The 19,376-nt window shown below is 39.6% G+C and overlaps 2 protein-coding genes across 3 annotated transcripts; one reads left to right on the top strand and one right to left on the bottom strand.

Moving 5' to 3' along the window:
• Nucleotides 1-320: 320 nt before the first annotated feature.
• Nucleotides 321-4,654, bottom strand: coq2 (coenzyme Q2 4-hydroxybenzoate polyprenyltransferase). The gene is made up of 9 exons (XM_034691605.1): nucleotides 4,396-4,654; nucleotides 3,959-4,112; nucleotides 3,198-3,579; nucleotides 2,341-2,507; nucleotides 2,043-2,164; nucleotides 1,673-1,758; nucleotides 1,444-1,577; nucleotides 853-1,041; nucleotides 321-722 (listed from the first exon to the last, which is right to left on the bottom strand). Exons 3-9 carry the CDS (start codon nucleotides 3,520-3,522, stop codon nucleotides 567-569), a joined length of 1,179 nt encoding a protein of 392 aa, XP_034547496.1. The 5' UTR covers nucleotides 3,523-3,579; nucleotides 3,959-4,112; nucleotides 4,396-4,654; the 3' UTR covers nucleotides 321-566.
• Nucleotides 4,655-6,188: 1,534 nt separating this feature from the next.
• Nucleotides 6,189-18,490, top strand: LOC117818654 (zinc finger protein 462-like). 2 transcript variants are annotated; one of them, XM_034691614.1, is made up of 11 exons: nucleotides 6,189-6,317; nucleotides 7,669-7,728; nucleotides 7,824-13,012; nucleotides 13,094-13,371; nucleotides 13,690-13,808; nucleotides 14,339-14,470; nucleotides 14,565-14,808; nucleotides 15,051-15,193; nucleotides 15,285-15,508; nucleotides 15,890-16,880; nucleotides 17,165-18,490. In XM_034691614.1, exons 2-11 carry the CDS (start codon nucleotides 7,719-7,721, stop codon nucleotides 17,305-17,307), a joined length of 7,473 nt encoding a protein of 2,490 aa, XP_034547505.1. In that variant the 5' UTR covers nucleotides 6,189-6,317; nucleotides 7,669-7,718; the 3' UTR covers nucleotides 17,308-18,490. The 2 variants fall into 2 exon arrangements, with proteins under 2 accessions (XP_034547505.1, XP_034547504.1); XM_034691613.1 differs by having other exon boundaries at nucleotides 6,211-6,317; nucleotides 9,114-13,012.
• Nucleotides 18,491-19,376: the final 886 nt, after the last annotated feature.

The raw sequence follows: 19,376 nt of genomic DNA, 5'->3' as shown, positions 1-19,376 counted from the left end.
TTAATGTTAAATAAATGAAGCTTCAGGGATAACTACAAACACTTCAAACTGAAGGCAACTTTCTGTCTTTGCTTGCACATTTGTCTCCATATTTGTTGAACAAAGATGAATTAAGAAGCAGATGAGTTGGGATCTTTCTGCACCCTTGTGGTGAAAACTGCTTCATGCATCTTTGAGTTCTACTAGCACCAATATCATTGTACTCGTTACAATTTCCCCAACTATGTATGTCGATTCTCCATAACTGTTGCTGATTTCCTTTTGTCTGTCTGCAGTTACTCGAGCCCCACATGGCAGCAAATGAATATAAGTGAATAATATTTTTATGTACCTTCAAGGCAGTATATTATTTTTTATTTTGAGCTGATCCAACAACTGTGGATTATGGTTTGCGATAAAAGTTATGTATCAAATACTTTTTTGTGAATTCAAATCATCCATCACATTATACATATTTTGATTTCTTACAGAGCTGTGCTCAGAGTTAAGATCTGAAAAGATACTGAGCATTTTGTGAAAAGTTATCCACTGTATGTGAAATAAAAAGACTCCGCTGATAATCTCACTTATCTGGGTGCCTCCTCATCTTGCAGCGAAGTCTCTTGTCTTTCTTTCCACAGATTGCCGACTACAATTCCTAAAAACAACAACAGTCCAAGGTTTTTGTTTGAGACAAACTTCTTCCAGCAGTCCTCTGGTTTGTTTATGTCCAGTGTGTAAATCTGAAGAAAAAAAATCACATCTTAATTTACTCATTTTCATATTTACATGAAGAATTCATTCAGTTTTTATCATCTTATTAGGAATGTACACAGGAGAACTGAGGCTACTGTCTGTGTACATGTTTCTCACCTGATGTGTGAGGTGAACTGCCACTGCAGACAGTACAGCATAATAAGGAAGAGTCTGCTCAGCATTGATTCCGGCTGCTACGAGTCCTGACATCATGGCCACCGTGAAGCCACTGAGCCAAGGTTTCGTCTGCTCCTGGAACCTCAGTGCAGTCGATTTCACTCCTACCTTTACATCGTCCTCTTTATCCTTGTGAACAATGAAAAGACAGAGAGGGTCCAGATAAAATAAATATCAGGCTTCTTTATATATGTGGCATTGATGTTACAATTAACTTCAGTGTGAGCAACAAAGACATCGTGAGACGCAAAGTTGCACCAACAATTTCACATTGTTTTATTAATTTAGTAAACCTTATTTAGCATGTTTTAGTTTTTCTATTGCTCCATTAGTCTTCAACATTTAAACTTCAGTGTTTCCATTTTTATAGATCCTCCAAATTAAGATCTCTAGCAATAAATTAAGTATTTCTTATCTAAATGTGAGCGTCTAGGCAAAAATGAACCTCAGATGCTTAATTTACAGTGCTGAAACGCTTTATATGAAACTAAATAATAACTATGGAGATCTATGAAAACCCTCATACTTCACCTGATGTGCATATATTGTGTCATATATCAGTGTCCACATCACTCCTGAGAAATACAGTGGAAGGCACACCGACCAATCACAGGAACCCTTCACAGCAGACCAGCCGAGCAGTGCCCCCCAGTTAAACGTGAGACCTAAAACAAAGTGACAGAGAGAACAAAATTTAGCTTTATAGGAAGAAGTAATATTTTAATTTAGCTTAAAGAGGATAATTTTCTCAAGTACATACCCAACACAAACTGTGGCCAGTAAGTGATTCTCTTCATCAGAGGGTAGGTGATGACGAGGGACAGGGAAGCAGCACCCAAAGCTATGCTGGGAACAGAAACTGAGAGTCAATTTTGTCTGCATTCTCACACAGACCTACTCTTCCATGTTCATAAAAGAAAGTTGAACAGTTTGATTTTTTTTTTTTTTTTAAAGATGAGGTTTTAAATGTTGTATTCCTGTCTTAAAACAACAGTCAAATCCTCATATAAAGAATGAACAAGGTGTTTCTCCAAGACCAACTTGAATTTTTGAACTCATTCTTTAACTACCACAACTGTTTCAATCTTCTCTGTTAAAACTGCACATTGTAAGATTTAATGAAATGTTACCTGTAATAATTGAGACTCAAGAGAACTCCAAGAGCCAGAGTGAGCTGCCCTCCAAGGAAGACGAGTGCCTGCATCTGAGAAATCTCCCCTGCTGCAATAGGCCGGGTGGCCGTCCTGGCCACCTGCAGAGAAACATCACTTTCAATCAGCCAGAGCAGAAATAAGGAAAGGATACTTATTGCTGGAACAATCTAATAATCAGAGTGTTTGGGACTGTGTCTGTGTGAGTGATAGTGATGCAGGTAAATACAAAACACAGCTCCATTTATAGTAATAACCATGTGAGGATTTCAGAAACCTTTTTGTCAAAGTCTTTATCCCACATGTCATTGATAGTGCAGCCTGCTCCTCTCATCAGTAGAGCGCCTGTACCAAACAGGGTAAGTATTCCCAGATGTGGGAGGCAGCCTGGGTCAGAGGCTAGAGCAATGCTCCAGGTACACGGCAGGTACAGCAGCCATGTCCCTATGAGATGAAAGCACACAATGCACACACAGAATACTTTAACAAGTCGATGCAGGAGATTTTTTTTACCCATGCCTAGTTGCCTTTATAAAAATACATTTTATTATTAGCAACCTAGATTTTGCTGTTTCTCAAAACAGTGTTAAGTGTGAGGCCTTTGAGTGCTGAATGAAAAGAGTACGTGACCTCCTCTGCCTGTGTGAAGACATACTGTACATAAGTCAAATTTTATTGCTGATTTCTTGCGGCACTCAATGTTTTATGCATTTGACTATTTTGAATGTTACCCAGACATTTAGGATGAATTCTAAGTCTCATACACTAGTAAATCTCAATTTCCATTATGTTGGCTAGATAATAAGGCTTTTAGTAATAGTGGTTTAAAGGGATCTTTCAGAGCTGATACAGAAATGTCTTGATAGAGAATAGCACCTTCTCAATCTCTTCTGCAACAGTTTTACTCAACAATAACTAATAGTTTCCTTTGAATCTTGTTTTTACATGTTTTTAATACACTAAATAGCTTTGTTTTGCACGCTTGTTATTAAACAAAATCAATTACTAACCATCTGCACTTACAAAATGAAAGAGAAAGGTATCCGTTTATGTTCATTAATAGTATCAGTTTGACTATAAAATCACTTTATAAAATACTCAATGCTTTGATTTGCATTAAATGAATGTACACACCAATGGGTTTGTCCAGCCTCATCAATCGCAGGTATGGCTGCACAGGTGCTGGCGCTGAATTCACGATTGTAGCAGCAGATAAGCTGAAAGATCTTCTCCCATTGTGCTGAATGTCATATTGTCTATGAGTCAGGCAGATTGTGCTCTGCTTGTGAAACACTCCTCTTAATGCACTGGCACCAGAGTGGTGATTATTCCTTGTCTTCCCTCCGTCTGTGTGAATAAGGCAGCTTGACAGGGACTGCTCACAAGGGTAATAAGCTCCAAGCTGAATCCTCCTGAGGGCAGCCAGAATTAACCGGCTGGTCAGCTTGGCAGGCAACATGGTGATGTTTGAGGTCAAATTTACATCATCTTTCTTTTTCCGCAGGAAGCGTCACCCCTGAACACACAAACACAGACACACAATGGTTTGTCAATGGCTTTTTCACAGAAGAGGACTGATCTGCTGTTACTGGCATTTCTTTTGTACTAGAGTGAACAAGCTGCATACAGAGTGCAGCACTGAGCAAATCAAATGCTAGGTTATATTAGCTGTAACTGGTTAATGTTAGTTACCTGATGCACGGGGGAAAAAACATTAAAGAGGCACAAACTACAAAAACTGAGCCATATTTAACATTGAATGGTGCATGATTGTAAGCTACAAACCGAAACTCTAGCTTTGTTTTGCTATTTATTGATGTATTTATTGCGACGTATTTGAATCCACAGTAAAATAAACAGAAAGGCGATGTTATGTCACCGTAAGTTAAACTTACACAGAGGGTCACAGCTGAAAGTAGTTATTTTCCAAAGAAACAAGCCACTTCTCATAGGTCACTGATACTGTGGTGCTTTCCTGTTGTGGTACGACCGACAAATGGTTCCGTAGGAAAGCACATAGGCGGAACCAATGATCGCAGCGGAATGGAACTGAAGAAGGAAGAAGAAAAAAAAACATCGTCTCGATAGGTTTCTTTTTAAGTGTGTTAACCCCTGTTGAACACATAATCAGCTTGAAATTTAACGTATTCATGTTTCTATCATTTGCAAATAGTGAAACTGAATCAGAAATCTTCCCCACTGGTTGAGAAGAAGAAAAAACCCAATTCACTCCTATCGTGGGATCAGAAATCTCTATTGATTTCAGTATTATTCAACAAACATGCTGACACCAAATGACAAATACCTCTTATTAAATAGTCTAGCAAAGAACCTGTTATCAAAGTGATTCAGACGAAAGTGGCCATGCCTTCCACTCAGGATGTTGTGATCCATTTATCATTAACAAGCAGAAGGGGAAGTTAATTTCACAGTTCAGGTTATGGGTAATCGACTTTATTAGGAGTACATATGCCACTTGCAAGCCTTTAAAATATTATGAAACGTATCAATTTAAGAGAATTTAGTGGGTGTGAAATTACGAGGCGTGTTTCTTTTAATTAGTAAAGTAAGATGCAATGAAGATCCGAAGTAGTTCCTGTCAAATTTGTGTCCGACTTCACAATAAAAGCACATGTTTTTTTGGGGGGGGGGGGGGGGGGGGGGGGTTGTTTTTTTTTGCTTTAGGTATGATACATAGTATAGCTTTATGTTCGTGCTTTTTAAAAGTATAAAAGACAGTGGTGAGAGGTTCCCCACAAAATCAGTAATGTTGCATTTTGATTACAAAATCCTACCCCGATTAAGTATTATAGAACAAAACAAACTTTTTGGTAAAGTATTTCTTATTAAGACTCCTGCAATCCAAATAGCTTTGAAAATCTGGACTTATTTATCTTACATGCATATGCCATTTAGGGAATTAGGGATGGAATAAGAACCAAGGTTAAGTAAGCTTAGACCTGTTCAAAGAAATAGATAGAGATAAAAAGCATGAAGATGTGGTCAAATCATGACCGCGTTGAGAGAAAAAAAGGGACTCAAATCATAGGGCAAACCTGTCAAGCAGAAAGTTGTTGTAAATGTGATTCAGGCCCTCTCAGGGCCATAAAACTTGGGTCAACCCTAATAGAGGAAGGGATAAAGGTTGGGACGGCTTATGGTTAGTATTTTCTTTTCTTTTTTCTTATAGTTCATGGAAGTCAGAAGGCTGTATCAGAGTAAATTTACTTGAGTACAGTACTTAAGTACATTTTCTGAGTATCTGTACTTTACTTGAGTATTATTTTTTGGGGGTACTTATTACTTTTACTCCAATACATTCAGAAGACAATTAATGTAATTTGAATCCACTACATTTCTATCAATGCTCTAGTTGCTCACTACTTTAGCTTTGAAGTCAGCTCTTGAATTTGTGGAGCAAACACAGAGCAAATTTCACTCAGATCAGGCAGTTCATTTAGAGGTGGTAATGATGGCTATAATTCTCCACCTGTGCTCCCATGGCCATATCTTCAGCCAGTGTTAGAGGTTTTTGAAATGAAGAATGATACGTATCGTCTGAAATGTTCTCCCTGTTTCCCACTCTGCCCAAAAGTACAAATTTAACTGTCCAACCTGAGAGAACGTGTTGAGCTGCATTACATTTGTTTCATTTCAGATCAACATTTCAAACTAAGATGTCTGTGCTTGGAGTAACTTAGTTGCTGTTTTTATTCCATGGTATAGTTTTTAGAGATTTCAAGTAATGTTTTCTTAACAAACATAATGTAACAGAATGTACTCCTATGTATTCTTGACTGCACTTATGTAGTTTGAAAATGCAATGTTTAGAGATTTTTTAAGAAGTACTTTGAATACTTTCAAAAGGAAGTACTTCAGTACTTTAACTCGAAGTAATAATCTGACAGCAACTTTCACTTGTATCAGAGTAATATTTGACATGGAGTATCTACACTTTGACTTAAGTAATGAAGCTGTGGACTTTGTCCACCACTGGGTATGTGGCAATGCATCTAAAGCATAGACTGTATAAACAAGATCTTGAATGAGTTTGCACATTTTATTTTGAAGGCTGAGCGACTTTGGCCGGATGTTGTGTGTCGTGAAATTACTCTCGGGTCGCTGCTGAAGCGGAAGCACGAGCCGGAGCGAGCACTACTCGCGGGAAAAATGGCGGAAACGTGAAGGACTCTTCATCACACCAGAGGTTCAAAACATTGCCTACGAGGCTGTAATCTGTGTTTGTCTTCATGCGTGAGTATATCAATTCATTGAACCAAGATTTCACGGAAGTTTTATTTGTCCACTCTCTGTTTCCGCTGTGTTTTTAGTAAAGTTGGAGTCACTTTTGTCAGCAGAGCGACTGTAGTCGTTTTAAGTCTCACTGTTGGACGAGCCTCTGTGGGAGTTAAATGTCGATTTCTTAAGACATCTCTTTTGATTTCTCAGCTCGGTATATCGTTTGCTTTCAAAAATCACTGTCCTATAATGTTGTGAAAATAAGAGATGCACTGATTCAGAAAATCTGTGTTGATGTAAAAAATAACAGGACAGTCGATAGCAGCTTCCGATACCTATTATTTATTATGTATATTTTATTGTTGCCATTAATTCCTCATCTGGGGTAGACACCTAAATACTTTAGTATTATAAAGATATTTATGAACATTGTTAAAGTCAGACAGACACTTTTCTTTTAGTGAGCCCAAATTCAATCATACTGATTCCTGATGCAACCCTTTATTTAACCTTCTCTTATTAAAAAACTACTTAAAAATCCCCTTTATTATTTTAACAATCACAGTCTCATTTGAATGCATTTATTAGTGTTGACTCGAATAGTCCTGTTTGAAGACAATAATATAATTGATTCACTAAAAGCAAAAACCTCAAAGTAAGCTACAATATTGTGTTTACCAGTGGGACATAGGGATGTCCCATTTAGCTTTTTTAATGTGCCCATATCACGATCCAGGGTTTTAAATTTTAACATCTTCATAAGCCAAGTCCAGCTTTGTTCTCTGACGGTTTAGTGAACACACTGTATACCAGTATATTATTGCATCTTTAGATTTTAGTTGTGGTATCAAATTGGTAGTATGAAACGCAGCTCTACTGTTACCCCCTCTTGCTTATGTTGTAAGTGGCTGTCTGATTGCTTTAACCACAGGGTTGCTCATGCTAAGTTACTTTACTTGCACATTTGCGTTCTGCTGCAAATTGTGCTCAGTTTACAGCAGCTGACAAAAAATATTAGGGTGGGATGATCTACTCAAATTGCCAATCTCTGATTGGTTGATAAAATGCCCAGATCGGTTCTCATCCTATAGTTAAGATAGGGACCTGCCTACTTTGGCATTATTGAATTGATATGAGGTATAAGATAAGTCATATTAGCTACTGCAAATAGTGAATACCAAGTAATTGGCACATGGGCCAGTGTCTGTCAAAAGAGCCTTAGGTATTGACTGGTACAGATACTCAGCTAACAAATCGGTGCATCCCCAGTGGAAACCTTACATTAACCACTGTTAATAGGCAGGGAACAAAATATGTGGCTCTTGATTCTGCTTACAGCAATGAGATAATGTTTTCAATCTTCTAGGTGTGGCACATCTGCATTCTGTACGACTCTACATTTAAAGAGAATGCAAGATGCAAAAAGGTATGTATTACAGTCCATTGTCTGAGAGTAAAATATTGTTCCGGTGTAGTTCGTCACCTTCAAAATTTTCTTATCATTGTTATCTATCCCCTCAGATTCAGTGCACATTTCCACCTCAGGCCCCATGACACAGGGTCAAGCTGTCACCCAAGAATCCCAGACCAAGTGTTTACAGTGCAGGCTATGTTCCCTCATCTTCAAATCCAAGGTCTTCCTATTTGATCACCTCACCAAGGTTCATGGCTTGGATGTAGATACTGCACTCACAGATGCTGGGTTAAAACACTCTGAGACTTATAAAACCAACAACGACAGCAGCAGCAGCAAAAATGCAGGCAGTCACTTTGAATGCCAGCACTGTAATTTTAAAGCTTTTAGTCAAGATGTTTTGAATGAGCATCAGAAACAGTGTCAAAGGGACTTTGCGATGGAGAATGGGATTATAAATCAAATAATTTCAGAAAGCCCGCAGACCAAAATAATCGTCGTTCTGAAGAAAGAAGCTGAAGGAGATAAACAGATTTCTTCAGGTAATCCGGTGAAGTCTACCTCAAATGCAAAATGCACAGTGAACTCCTCAAAGGATATGAAAACATACAAGAGGCCCCTACAAACCATAACCAAGTTCTTAGTGTCATCAACTGGAGTAAAACAGCAACCCTCAGTGCCGTCAGGGAATTGCACATTGTCTCTAGATGGCACCAAAGAAACCCTCATTTTGCAAGAATCTCCTTCAAACTCCAGTCCAAACAGTAGTGGTGTGTTTAAAGTCACTGCAGTGCCCACCATTGATATCACCAAAAGGGATTCCTCTCTTTTTTTAATGAGGGACCCCTTTCCCGATGCTAACCCAAAGCCACCAAGGGCCCAGGGAAAGCTCAAAGAAACAGTCCCAAACAATGTCGACAAGAAACCCAACAGGGAAAGCTCAGAAGCCCCTCCTGTAAAAAAAGCAAAATCAGACAAGGAAGGGACAAACCATCCCAAGAAAGCAGATGAAATTCAACAACAATCATCAAGCAACATAGAGCTTTCATTTGAATTCAGTGAGGGTGAAGAGGAAAGGAATCTTGAAGACACAGATGCAGAAACCTCAAAAGTTTACAGCTGTAAGCATTGTGACTTCAGTACTGTGGGCATCAGGCCTGTGTCCGTTCATTATCAAATCAATCACCCCCACGTAAGGTATAGTGCTGTCTACCTTAAGGATCCCACTGATCAGAGTGCTACCTTCCGTTGCCTGGAGTGTCCGGTTGAGTTTTCAAATGTTGCTAAACTCAAGAAACATTATACAGAAAGTCATCCAGAGACTCCAAATGTACTAGCAATGCACTTGCATGACCTCAGCTTAGCTTTCAAATGTTTTGTGTGCTCATTTACCACAGATGCATCAAAGGCCTTGAAAGAACACTACAAGGAGAAGCACCCAACGCATACAGTGGGTAATCCCTTGATGTACTTCAGATATTTGGCAAGTAAACACCAAGAGGGGAATGAATCACAGTTGAATGAATGTGAAAAAGTACCTAGTCCAGAAAGAACCAGAGAGATTTCTCCAGAGAGAGAAGTGGAAAAACCATCCTCGCCCCAACATCCAACCTCATCAGGAGCTGATGTGACTTTGTATCACTGCAACAACTGCGAGTTCAGTCATAAGTCAGTTGTTGTTATGCATGTTCATTACCAAAAAAGCCACCCAGAGGAAGCTGTCTCAATAGACACAATCAAACAGATGGCTCGTGTCAAGACACTCACGAGATCGCAGACGGCATTTGATAAGTCTTCAAACTCTGTGATGGAAAAGTCTCTGCCAACAGAGAGCAACATGGAGTCTCAGAAACCAAGCAAAGATAAGAAGGCAAAGAAAAGGATCAAATTGATTTTGAGAACACCCAGGCCAAACCCGGAAGTTTTCAGCTCACACTCTGAGTCTCCCACAGCTGTGACAGAGGAATCTTCAGAGAACAGAAGTAAAAGAAAAAGGTTTCCCACCAACCAGAGCAAGGAAATGTATTCTGACATGGCCAGTTTATCAAGCAGTTCACCAAAAACATTGTTTAACTGTCGGGTTTGCAGTTATTCAAGTACTAATATCACCAGTGTTGTCGGACATCATAACACAAAACATTATGGACATGAACCAACAGATGCTGAAGAGATTGCCTCGTACAGTGTTGAGGTGCAGAGAAAGAAACTCCGAATCCATGTTAGTCCAAGTACTAAACCTTCTGATTCTGGAGCCTTCAAACAAGTTGATGACTGCAGTGTAAATGAACATCTACACCAAAAGGGTACAGCAGGAGGTGCTTCGATGATGAACTCAAATCCTTATACATGTCCAGAAAACTTGTTCTACTGTCAAAAATGCAACTTTGGAAATCCAACCGTAAAAGGAGTATTGAACCATCAATCCAAAGCTCACAAAAACTTAAAGGTCGAAAGAGAATGTATCCTCAAACACACAGCTTTGATTTGTGATCAAATAGAAAAGTCAAAATCCAGCGATTCAACTGTTCATCTGCCTCTTCCTATCATAAATGATGACAAACAGGAGCTGCTTTTCTGCCACTTTTGCAATTATAGAAGCAATGCTGTGGATGGGGTACTGAAGCATTACTGTAACAGACATCCTCATTTTCGGACAAAGAGCGAACAGATCCGTTTGTATTCTTCTATGCTTCTTGAAAAGATTGCAAAAGCTCACCTAACACCTGCAAACCAAGGAGTCAAACACGCACCCCTCAGGGGAAAGGAGGACAAAAAGAAAAATTCAAAGGAGCATTGCAAAGTTTCAGAACCATCAGCGATTGCCTCCCAAACACAGAGGGCCCTCAAGTGTCATAGATGCCCATACAAAACTCAACATGTGTATCTTTTGAAAAGGCATGTGTGGCAAATCCACAGGGCAAACCGCACAGTCACAGAAGTTTTAAGAATGTGTTATAAACAAGGAGTTATAGAGGCAGGGTATCACTGTGAAATGTGTGTGTTTTCTCATAAAACAGCAGATGCAGTCTATGACCATTACATAGAAAATCACCCCAAACGACCTAGCCTTGAGTATGTAATTACTCGGTTATATGTTGGCCCCGATTCAATCAAAGGTAAAAGGAAGAAACCGCAAGTCATGCAAACTGATATTTTAAGTGATGTGGATGTCACTGATGACAGCTTACCATCTCAAAGTTCTGGAAACAATGACACCAAGGTGTATTCCTGCAAAGCATGCTCATTCAAAAGTGACTCAGTGATGAATATGACAAACCACTACCGTGCTGTCCATCCTTGGTCTGTGAAAGAAGACGGCTCAGTCCTGGATGTCATCCACAGCAGGAAGCCTGGTACAAGCAGGCAGTTTGAAGACCAGAGTGACATGCAAGTTCCAGTGGAGGCCTATCAAGAGCCTCTTGAGTTTGACGACTCAGTTGATTCCTCTGATGGAGTGACGAAATCTTCAAAAAAACTCAAGTGCCAGTATTGCTCTGGGAGGTTTCAGTCCCCGCGCCATCTTCGCATTCACATTAGACTCGAGCATCATGAAGATGGCATTGAAAAATCAAATGAACTTGAAGAAGAGCAAACGCATACCCAAACACGTGTGCATGTCTTTAAGTGTCCACATTGTACGTACGTGAACACCAATTACCATGGAATTCTCACTCACTGCCAGATGAGGCACCCTGACCTTGAATCCAGAGCAGATAGTCTTCACATGGATGGAGATCATTTAAACAACATGGAGGACTGTTTGAAAAAAAGAGGTCAGGGTTTGAGACTCAGTGGGTACATGTGCGAAACCTGCCCACTAATCTATGCAACCCTGGAGAAGCTGAACAAGCATTGCAAGAAGAACCATAATGAGACTGTTGCAGACACAGTGCCAGCAATGTTAAAACCACCCCCTAATTCATCAAGTGTGCTAAAAAAGACGCATGTTAAAATCCGTACCAATCATGGATTCATGTCGAAAGCTTCTCTGTTGAGAAGGAAAAAATACAAAGTGATAAAATGCCTGCACTGTGCTTATAAGAGCACCACGAAGATTGGGCTTGATCGACATGTGTTACTTCATCACAGTGATACATCTGTAGCAAAGGATGTTGAACCTCCCTACAAGTGTGCCCTGTGTCCCAACACCTATTTTAGAAAGAAACGTCTTGGAAGCCATTACGCTACAAAACACGGAAAAGAGAGCGTTACAAAATACTTTTTACCACTGAACAAGCAGGTTGAAAAGAAGCCCTGGCCAAATTCTCAGGACATCCTGTTAGCCCAGCAGCAAGGAAATAGTGCGGAAGGGAGTGTATCTAACACCACGGCAGGGGAAAACAAAGTATTGGTCTTTTTGTGTCCGTACTGTCCCTATGTGAATGCTAGCTTCCATGGGATCCTCACGCACTGCCAAATGAGGCACCCAGACTTCACTGCCAGGGCAGATGAACTCAAGGCAGAGGAAGTTCTTACCACCAGCATGATTGGTTGTTCAAAGGGAAGAAATTTTAACGCGAGGGGGTTCAGGTGTAAAAAGTGTACACAAGTTCTTGCAACAATGAAGAAACTGAAAATCCACCTCGAGAGGAACCATGGTCAGAGTGAGGCGACAGCTTCTAAACTTATAGTCAAAATCAAAACCACGAAAAGCCAACCAGATTACGAATTCCAGCAATCAGTACTTGAGGCTTTCGCTTTGAAAAGTGAAACTTCAGCAGGGAGCATCGCAGAAACTGACCTCACTCACCAGATAGAAACTCCTGGGATGAATCAATCAAACACAACAATAGCAAAGAACATGGCCGGACTGTACAAGTGCCACATTTGTCCCTATACAGCCTGCTTTCGAAGATATTTACAAAGTCACTACAGAAAATATCACAAAATTGATGTGCTGACTACCTTTAAGCTCCTGCAGAAGTATAACAAGCGCAAACTCAGGAAGGATTCTATCCTGATGGAAGCTCAATTGGAGGAAATTGCTGCTGTCAAATGTAAGATGTGTCCAAACTCAATGTTTGGATCATCTGAGCTGCTCCTTGACCATTACAGAACTGTGCATAATTCAGATCAAATTCTGGACTTCATTATCTTATCAAGAGGATCAAAGAGGACCACAGGGCTCTACAAATGCTCCCACTGCAACAAACAGCTGAACGGAATTAAAAAGATGTGTTATCATCTGGACCGCCACAGAGAGTGGAGGAAGACGAGCCAGAAGACCAGAGATGCAGAGGATGCAAAGACCATGACATCTGATATCATGATGACACCAGAGGACGAACCCACAGAGGTAAGTTAACTATTGCAATGTGGTAAATAAACTCTTCATCCTTTGCATGTTTACAATCTGTTTTTGTTCCTTTTTTTTAAGCAAGGGGATCTGCCCATGCTGGAAACTGTGGAAGACCTGTCCAAGTGGAACGTGGCACCAGTAGAGACCTCGTCTCCGCCAACAAGCCCTCATTCGTCACCTACAAAGCCGACAGATCTAGAGCAACCAGAGGAAGATTTGATAGATGAAATACCGACTTGCAAACAGTGCGGCCGCACATTCATGTCACTGAAAGGTTTGCGTTCGCACGAGCGCAGCCATGAAGCACTGGCAGCCATCAAGAAACATACTCTGCCTACAACAGTCTCAAAGAACAAGTAAGAAGAAACCTTGATCTTTTGTTTTGGTCATATTTCTTACCCTCTAAATCACCAGACAGTTCTCCTTCACTGGCCTTAGCAGTACAAGCTGCAGTAAAGGTGTTTGCTTCTTTTGAAAATATTCAAACAGCTATACAAAGCTGCTGTATACAAGCACACAGTTGTTATTACACTGTTATTAGTACTCTGTGCAAAAATATAGTGTTATGTTGGAGGTAAAAAATGTAAATGCATTACATAAATATGATGTCCTTGTACTCTGTGTCTCTATAGGTATATCTAACTGAATTAATTTAATTGTTTTTACTTCAACAGAATAAACAGATACATCGTTTACAAACCGGGGACCACGAAGCCTTTCGTCTGTAGTTTCTGCTCTTACCGGACCAACGTCATGGTCCTGTGGAGAAGACATTTTATGAAAAATCATCATGGTGAGTAACCTGTATATATTGTGCGATCACCTAAATTATAATTCCAATGGTAGTGATATAGTCTACTGATGTATTTGTTTACAAGGTTGATACTTACATGCATATGTGTAGGCTTGAATATAAAGCAACCCTGATTTTAAGACAATCTCCCCCTGGCTAAGACCAAGAAAGACTTTTAGAAGACCAAATCTTGTTTTATGAAAAAATAACATTTTATTACAAATAAATACAAAATAATAAGAAAAATAAGGTGGGGGGTTTTTATCCTCTTTTAAATTAAATGGTAGCATTTAAATGGAATCAAATATGGTCACATGTCTACATGAAGAAACTGATAGCCAGACAATCCCTCGGCTGTGATACTAATCATTGTGATCAGATTAAGACATGGTGACCATACATGCCACACCAACATACCATAATCAACTTTAATACACACATTACACAGAGCTTGTGATGTAACATTGCACATCTTTATCAGCCTTTCACTGGATGTATGTATTCCCCACATGTGTATTCCAAATGCTCAGATGTTTTGACGGATCCCAATGAGAATGAAGACCAAGATGAGGAGGGTGCTGAGAGCGACACAGAGCCCCATAATTCATCAGAAGAATGGAGCAGTTTTCCTGAACTTGATGAAAAATCTCAAATGAACAAAAGCAAGTCATAACTATTCTCATTTTTTCTGGATCATAATGCATACAGCTCTCCTCGTGCATTTTTAACACTCAGTTTTGTATCCTGTTTTTACAGGATCACAGTACTCGGAGCCCCCAGATGTGCAGCGGCAGTTGAACCAGTATAACATGATGGCACAGGCTGGAGCTTCATCTCAAGCAACTGGGAAAGAAAGCATGATGCTTGAAAGCAGTGTGCTCTACTGCGATCTCTGCAACTTCAACACCGAGCACCTGTCAAGTATACGACGACACTACCTTAATCGCCATGGGAAGAAGATCCTCAAGTGCAAGGACTGCAGCTTTTTCACTGGCTTAAGGTGAGCTTCATTCACTTTGAGTATGTTCCTCTGTGATAAAACATGAATATGCTTTCCTTGTTTTTATGCCTATTATTATATTTTTAGTAAATAACTGCAATAATCTTTGAACAAACATTAAACCCAAAGTAAATCCAATTAGAATTTAGAGCAGACTTAAGGGAAATGTTCACAAGTATTTGTGTTGCTAACATTTTGCCCATACATGTGTAAGACTCACGTTTGTTCCCTGGCTTTATCAGGAAAACTCTGGAAATGCACATGGAGATGGGTCACTCGACCTGCCAGTCAGAACCTACCCATCAGAAAGACCTCTGCTGCCCTTTCTGCCTTTACCAAACCAAGAACAAAAACAGCATGATCGATCACATCGTCCTGCATCGAGGTAGGATAGATGCTTAACATGTATCTTTAATTTCACCCTTTTATACTCGGCTATGTCGTATACTCACTCCTCCTGTTTCTTTGGTTCTCAGAGGAACGTTTGGTGCCGATCGAAGTGCGTCGCCCGAAGCTGTCGCGTTACCTCCAAGGCATTGTCTTCCGCTGTCACAACTGCACTTACACGTGCGGCAGCCATGAAAACCTGCATCTGCACATGATGAAACATGATGACATCAAACCCTATAAGTGCCGACTGTGCTTCTTTGACTGCACTCAGCTGAGTGACTTGGAGGCGCACCTGAGTGATAAGCATCAGGTGAGGATTTGTAGCCAAACCCTGGAATACCTTTCCGTCCAAAGGAAAGATAAGTTGAACACTTTGATGGTCCTGGAATTCGAAAAGTAAACGGACATGTAGACTGCTTCTTTGTTTCATGTTTTCAGTAGCTGATGTAGAAATGGACATGAAAAAGTAGGAATTATTCACTACACCCTCGGGGATTTACAGGCAGTGAAGGAATGACTCTGTAGCTCTTTCCACTGAAGTGTTCCTTACAAATGTAATACCTTGGTTCCTCCAGTTAAAACGCTGGCTCTTAAAATGTTCCTGGCAATATACTTAAGTTTCCTGCAGTGGAAATGAGCTATATGAGGTTTAATCATTTTTTTGAATGTTTTTTCTTTTTCATATTTGCAGGTTGTGAGGAATCATGAGCTTGTTGGTCAGGTCAGCCTGGATCAGCTGGAGGCAAGGGTTGTTCGGACGCCAGATTATGAACAGGAGCCTTTGTCTGACTCGGAGCTCCTCAACAGTGAGAGCCACGGGATTGTAAAGACAGAGGAGATGGTCACAGACTCTGATGAAGTTCCAGAGGAGACTCAAGCAAAACATCCTGCAGCGAATGCCATCATCATAAAGCTTGAGGACGGCGCAAACAGGACTGAAGAAGGACCTGAGAATTTGTTATTAGACCTTCAAAATGAGAATGCAAAACTTAACACCTTGGTCCAAGAGAAGCATAAGAAGGACCAACAAGAGCATGCAGTGACTGACCCTGCAGACCAAAGTATTAGTGAAAGTATGGAATTTGAGGACTGCAACAGTGGACAGAAAGAAAGACAGACAAATGAGAAAGTAGCCCTCAGCAGCGACTTAATGATGATCTCTAAAGGAAAAATGGAAACAGAAGATGGGAGCTCCATTGGTGAAATAGCTGAAAATGCACTTTCTGAGATTCACAAAAAGGTAGATCAGGAAGAAGAAGCTGAGATAGAGCAGAGTATTGAGGAGAGGTTGGATGGAGAGAGCAGTATTACCTTGGCCGACAAGAAAAATGTGGCTAATATAGAGGAAAAGAAAAATCCAGAAAATAACATCAAGGTTCATTTAGACAAAGATGGGCTGACTCATAAGCCAAACTGTGCACAGCTCAAAGGCAGCCACAAGGAGCGCTCAAGTGTCTCACTGAAAAACCTATGCCCTTATGGGGAAATGCCTATACTTGAGAAAGAATATCTCAAGCGAGAAATGGACCCTACAGGTTGTTGGAATGAGGAAGATCAGAGCGATCATCATGAGCAAACTCATAACAAAGAAGTCAAAACGATCAATGAAGATAACGAGGATGGATGCATGGACCAGGGACATGAAGAAAGTGATGGGATAGAGAAACCACACAAGCTCAAAGGTAAGGCTTATGTTTGTTAAATGTATAGGTTAAGTAACAATCTTCTCAGCTTAGCATAAACTCCAAACAGAAGCAGCAATGTCGGCACATTTCCTTTTTGCGTTCATCCACAGCCAGGGTACCATTCCATGACTGCTTCTTATCCCTTTTGAACACATATTACATGCGTGTCTCAGCTCAGAGTGGATACTGGCCTTCTTAAATCATAACATGCCTTAAAAACAACATTTTTAGAATATTACTTACTCATCAATGTTTCTGAACCCTCCTTCTTTTTTCTTCAGGTGCACCTGAAGTTGCGGATGGGGGTAATGAAGACCACTGCCCTGTGAACACCGAGGATAAGCAGTTTACCTGTGAGTTCTGTGGACGTAACCTCATGAACAGCTCTGATCTACAGCACCATGTTATGCGACATGGACTATAGTTGTTTTTTTTATGTTGTTGCCGCTAAAGAGGGTTTCTACCTTTTGATTTTTATGTGGAAGTGAGATTTTCTTTTAATAAACCGCCCTGTACCTTTTTACTGTACTGTGTATTTCTATGAAACCTGGTTGAAATGTATTGTTTCTCTTTTTTAGACTTTAAACCTTTCTAATGAAATATTTTCCTGTAGCACTGTTGTGCATATGATCTTATATATGTGATTCAAGTAACGAAACTTCAGAACCAATATATGGTGCCTGGTACATCTGTGACACATTGTCATTAATTAAGGTCTTGTTTCTTTTGTATTAAGACCCTAATGGATATCTTTGAATAACCATTAAACAACGAATGTCATTTTATATTCCTTTAGTTTATCTGAAGGGAGTTATTTACCAGTGTTTACTACTGTTAAACATGCAAAAATCTTTACACTGTGAATTACTGTTATATGAAAACTGTTAATACCAAGAACTGGAACAACCTCAACACCAGATTGTGGAAATGCGTATGCTGCCTTCAGGTACTGTTGGTAGTTCAACACAGGTTGTTGTGTGCTGTGCTAGTGCACAAGTGGATTGCTTTGCAAAGTGCATCAACGACTAAAGAAGTTCTGAATGGACATGCATCAATACAGTTTATTTACTCCATTTGCCCTTGATGTTAAGTTAGAGTTTTTTTTCTCAAGATCTGATCTTAACATCAGATGATGCATAGTGGATAAAAATGTTGAATAACACAGATACAGGCTTAACTTACCTCATTGGTAAGGCATTTCATAGTTTGTTCCCCACAGGGGCAAGCCTATTACTTTTGTTCTCTAGATGGCCAGGAGACTATCCTGTTGTCATCTGGAGATAAAAAATGTAACTATTATAACGGGGAAACAAGCATTGTTATATAGAGAGAACCAGAAAATTAGTCAGGATCTTGAGAAAACCACGAAAATCAACTCGTATCACAGGGAATCAAATTTTTTCTGGACTTATGATAGAAAAGTTGGTCTATATAGATGAAAATTATTTGTGATGAAAATGTATGGATGCATGTAATTATAAAGTTCCTTAATTAACAGTATTTAGTCTGGTACTACTTGTAAATAATATACTTCTCTTGACTTTTTAACCTTTTCCATTGTATGATACCATGTATGTTTCTTGTAAGTAAAGTTTAAGTGTTGCCGAGCCTGGTGTTTGTTTCCATTTAGCTTGGAAGAAAAACTGAAATCATAAACACAAATGTATTAGTAGTAGAGATGAGTTTCCATTGCTAGTAAAACAAAAAATATTTTTAACACTAGGGTCACTGGCTACTCGAAAGTGGGACAAAAGGTGTAGCTGTTAGTGACCTGTGTAACCCACCCATTAAGATTGAGTCGGCCAGGTTCCTTTGGTAGCTGGCTCAAGCAGGAAAATACCTTGTAGCTGTTCTCCATGGGGTTGCTTGGGTTTTTAAAGTGTATTTCAAATCCAAGAGATTTCTAATATCTGCTTGACATTTTTGAAGTAATTTCAGAGGCGAAACAAATTACACTAATTACCAAAAAATTTGTCAGCGTCTGCAATTAGCTTAGGTTTATGCTAGCTAGCACAGCTGGCAGTAAGAGATGAGTGGAATTGTGAATTTAGACATTTACTTTACCTTTTGAAAAAATATTAAATCATTCTGGACAGACAAGACATTTGTTTAATTATTTATTTATTTATTTAAAGGGACAGTGCATATTAATGAACATTTCAGCATTGCATTTAAATATGCCAGAGTTAGCCATAAGGCTAATTTTCATCCGAAGTCCCCGGCAGCTCAAAACACAATTCATGGAAACAGTACATCATGATAGCATGACAGAAAACAATACATCACAAGAGCACATAAGTTATACAAAAGTGCAAGTAAACGCATTAAAGTGAACACACAAATACATTGTTCCTCAAATCCCAAATATTGAAATTATTTGACCTTGTAGATTTTAAAACTGCCCAGATTGTGTATAAGGCAAGGACAAATCTTTTGCCAGGAAATATTCAAAGAGTGTTCTTTGAAAGAGAGGGGGGGGGTTATAACTTAGGA

This window comes from Notolabrus celidotus, chromosome 9, assembly GCF_009762535.1.
Source record: "Notolabrus celidotus isolate fNotCel1 chromosome 9, fNotCel1.pri, whole genome shotgun sequence".
Taxonomy (NCBI): domain Eukaryota; kingdom Metazoa; phylum Chordata; class Actinopteri; order Labriformes; family Labridae; genus Notolabrus; species Notolabrus celidotus.
The sequence above is the reverse complement of the archived record's forward strand: the minus strand, read 5'-3'. Positions and strand labels throughout refer to the sequence as shown.